Source organism: Cucurbita moschata, unplaced genomic scaffold (genome assembly GCF_002738365.1).
Source record: "Cucurbita moschata cultivar Rifu unplaced genomic scaffold, Cmos_1.0 Cmo_Scf00019, whole genome shotgun sequence".
In the NCBI taxonomy this organism is placed as follows: domain Eukaryota; kingdom Viridiplantae; phylum Streptophyta; class Magnoliopsida; order Cucurbitales; family Cucurbitaceae; genus Cucurbita; species Cucurbita moschata.
In genome coordinates this window covers 870,590-874,968 of record NW_019268535.1, presented here as the reverse complement: position 1 = coordinate 874,968, position 4,379 = coordinate 870,590, and the positions used below count along the sequence as shown (strand labels likewise).

Below are 4,379 nucleotides of genomic sequence, written 5' to 3'. Positions count from 1 at the left end.
ATATATATATATATATATATAAAGATATATATATATATATATATATATATATATATATATATATATTATTAAATTCTAGGTTGTTATTATTCAAATTATCTAATTTTTCAACCTATTATTCACATTTTAATCATTGTTATAAAGAATACGTGTGGAATATTTCATGTTCACACCTTTTGCATCATAATTTGGATTAAAAAAAATACAAATATATATATATATATATATATATATATATATATATATATATATATATATATATATATATATATATATAGTGTCTGAATCGAACTTTTAGAGAACTCAAGAACGACGTGTGAAAGAAAGTCGTTGTAAATACACAACTAAAATTGTCAAACCGCTCTTTTTTTTTTTAACGTGTTTTTAACGTTACACTAATTTGTTTAATGATAACGGTGTAATAACGTTACAACAAAGCGAATAAAAATTGTTTCATTATCAAGATAGATATATTAGTGATGGTTTACTACGGTGAATGAAAAATTTATTAATGAGAATATATTACGTTACGAAAATATTAATAATGTTATGATTATCGTGACAAGTTCTTTCAAACAATGTCACCTTAGGTAACACTACCTAGTAGTCGTCGTGTCTTAGTTGCAAGAATTCTAATGCCTACGAGGAAATGGAAGATAATATCCAAATACATTCGATCGGAAAAAGCATTAACTTAGTGTTTCTGGTCATAAATGTATGAAAAGAGAGTAGGTTGTGACTCTCACGTTGCAGATAAGAGTAATTGTAACCGTCCCAAATCCACCGTTAGCACTTTGTCTGTTTTGGACTTTTCCTTTTGGGCTTCCCCACAGGGTTTTTAAAATCGCAAGGTTGACGGCGATAAGTAATGGGTCAATGCAGACAATATTTGTTAGCAGTGGGTTTGAGCTGTTACAAAATGGCATTCGAGCCAGAACGGGGCGGTGTGCCAGTGAGGCTTATGGAGACACATAACAAACATGTTTTAAATTCGTGAGGCTGACGACGATACGTAGCGAGTCAAAGTGGACAATATCTGCTAGCGGTGGACTTGGGCTGTTTTAGTAATGGTGACATACGAGTGTCATCTGTTGGGCCATGGCAAGGGGCGAGAGAGAGAAGTTTTAGGCTATAACTAAGGAGAATGGGTGCATCATCTAACGCACCACGAAGAGGGGACAAAAATACCAAGCTAAAAGTACAAACAATGACAAAAGTGATAGTATCGTCAATGGTGTCAGAGACAAGCTTCATTAGGGTTAGATAAGCCTTGTACCCGAAAACCCCAATTAAGCTATATAGGGTTAGACTTCGACATAATACGGAGAAATAACTTTGAATGGATACAAAGAGGGTCCATATCCCGATAATGCCGAAAGGAATGGATGTCAAGGAGGTCTCAACGATAGAGTTAACTCAATGGTCGATTTTTCAATAAATCTGACTAAGCGAGCTACCGAGGTGGATGATATTCTGATGTTCAAGGTGACATCACGAAACATTAATAAGACTCGATAATTCCTAGTTGGCATGATACTTGCTTGTGTTGCCCCGATAAGAGCTCCCGATAAGAACTCGAAAAGGATCACAGCCCATGAACGAGGATGAAAACATCCAAAAGAATTCAAAATCAATGAAACTTGTCCCTTCTTGGTAAAGTTTTGACCAACTTTGTTTAGTTTGATTATGCTGCCATATAAGGTCAAAATTGTACTATCATACAAAATTAATAAATATAATTGTTGTCAACCCCAATCATACATAGATCATAGTCAAGTTAGAGGCTCGAGTCTCTACATTCTATACTCGACCACCAAAGAAATAGAAAATGTTCGTTCAAATTAGGAATGAGAGAGGACGGGAAACGATTTCTTTCCGTCTACTGAACGTGACTCAGATGGGAATTATACTTCTCTCGAGACTTGTGCTTCCCGACCACAAAAGAAACAGAAAATCTTCATTCAAATCAGGAATGAAAGAGGGGATGAGACACGATTTCTTTCCATCTGCTGAACGTGACTGAGATGGAAATTATACTTCTCTCGAGACTTGTGCTTCCCAGCCACAAAAGAAACAGAAAATCTTCGTTCAAATCAGGAATGAGAGAGGACGGGACACAATTTCTTTCCATCTGCTGAACGTTACTGAGATAGGAATTATACTTCTCTCGATTAGCAAATTACCCATGTGTTTATAGAACCTTCCATAGATATAAACTCAAAAAACATGTGACAAAATAAATAGAAGTTAGGTTAGTTTTTTGTTTTGTTTTGTTGTTGTCAAAGTTTGGGAAAGGTCATTAATTTTATTAAAAATAAAGGTGGATTGTGTAAATATATTTATATATGTGGATATTAATTAATTAATTAATAGACGACTATTTAAGTATCCAATCTAGGAAAAGTCGAAAAAAAAACAAAAATTAGACGACAACTTTTAACGTTATTTTTTTTTATTTTTTTTATTTAAACTCTAGAAGCTTTGATGTCTCTGTGTTTATATAGCCAACCAAAATTAATTTTAATAAAGTTTCAATTATGTTATTTTAATTCTAATAATTAAATATCAATATGATATCAAATAGGGTGGAAATTTAATTTAAAGTATTTGTGCTTTACAAGAACATATATCAATAAACTAATTAGGGTCCTAAGATAAAAAATAAAAAATAAATAAAAAGTAAAATTTAAAGATTTTACTGTTATTTTCCTAAAGTTTTGAGAACTAGAAGTATTCTTTAACCGAAGGATTTGATTAATAAGAGATAATTGATAATTTGTAACAATCCGGCTTAAATTTTCACACTTTTATAAGAAATGTTTCGCTCTCCTCTCAACCATGTGGGATCATACAACCTACCCCTGACCAAGGTCCTAAATCAGGAATCCACCCCCTTTAGGAGTCAGAGCCCTAGCTAGCACGGTGATTGGCGTGGCTGGCTCTGATACAATTTGTAACAACTAAAACCCACCACTAGCATATATTGTCTATTTCAGCCCATCACGTATTATCATCAGCCTAGTTGATTATGGTCCATTACATATTATTATAGGCCTAGTTGACTACGGCCCATTACGTATTATCGTCAACATAGTTGACTACGACCCATTACGTATTATCGTCAACATAGTTGACTACGACCCATTACGTATTATCGTCAACATAGTTGACTATGACCCATTACGTATTATCGTCACCATAGTTGACTACGACCCATTACCCATTACGTATTATCGTCACCATAGTTGACTACGACCCATTACCCATTACGTACTATCGTCACCATAGTTGACTATGACCCATTACCCATTACGTACTATCGTCAGTATAGTTGACTACGACCCATTACGTACTATCGTCAGCATAGTTGATAACGACCCATTACGTACTATCGTCAGCCTAGTTGATTACGACCCATTACGTTTTATCATCAGCCTAGTTGATTACAGCCCATTACGTTTTACCATCAACCTAGTTGATTACAGCCCATTACGTTTTACCATCAGCCTAGTTGATTACAGCCCATTACGTTTTACCATCAGCCTAGTTGATTACAGCCCATTACGTTTTACCATCAGCCTGTTGATTACAGCCCATTACGTTTTACCATCAGCCTAGTTGATTACAGCCCATTACGTTTTACCATCAGCCTAGTTGATTACAGTCCGTCCATTACGTTTTACCATCAGACTAGTTGATTACAGCCCATTACGTTTTACCATCAGCCTAGTTGATTACAGCCCATTACGTTTTACCATCAGCCTAGTTGATTACAGTCCGTCCATTACGTTTTACCATCAGACTAGTTGATTACAGTCCATTACGTTTTACCATCAGCCTAGGTAATTAAAACACTATTTAAGAGAAGCCTCCACACCCTTGTAAATAATGTTTCGCTCCTCTCTATAAGATAAGAGCATATTAAAAGGTTCAATTGATACAAGTTGGCACGATCTTTGTTCCACTTAAAAAAAAATAAAAGAATTTAGAGAGAAAATTGGAGTTGAAATTAAATTAATATCCAAAAAAATAAACATTGTAAGAATAAATTTGGTGTGGGGAAAGAGAAAATACAAAGCAATAAAAGAATTAATGCAATTAATTAGACTACACAAAATTATTTAGTGAGACTTCAACAAAGCTCCAAAAAGGAGGTAAGGAATTAGCAGACGACATGTCGACTTCGCTGCATGTCTCCAATTTCATCCACCTCCCAAAACTACACGTCGCTCATTTGCACTTCTTGCCTGGTAGACGACCTGTTGTCATCGTCCCAGTTTGTCATTCTGTAATAAGTTGCATACAGAATCAACTGTATCAACCCAGAAAGAGCTCCCAAACTGTTTGGAATCTGAACAAAAAAAAAAAAAAAAAAAAAA

General features: G+C 34.6%; 1 protein-coding gene across 1 annotated transcript in view; it reads right to left on the bottom strand.

Annotated features, from left to right (window-relative positions):
* Nucleotides 1-4,130: 4,130 nt before the first annotated feature.
* The window catches only part of LOC111457180 (bidirectional sugar transporter SWEET5-like), a 2,059-nt gene continuing 1,810 nt past the window's right edge, over nucleotides 4,131-4,379 (bottom strand). Inside the window, exon 6 of the mRNA XM_023099351.1 lies at nucleotides 4,131-4,351. Coding sequence (XP_022955119.1) covers nucleotides 4,220-4,351 — 132 coding nt within the window. The 3' untranslated portion in view covers nucleotides 4,131-4,219. The remainder of the gene's footprint in view (nucleotides 4,352-4,379) is intronic.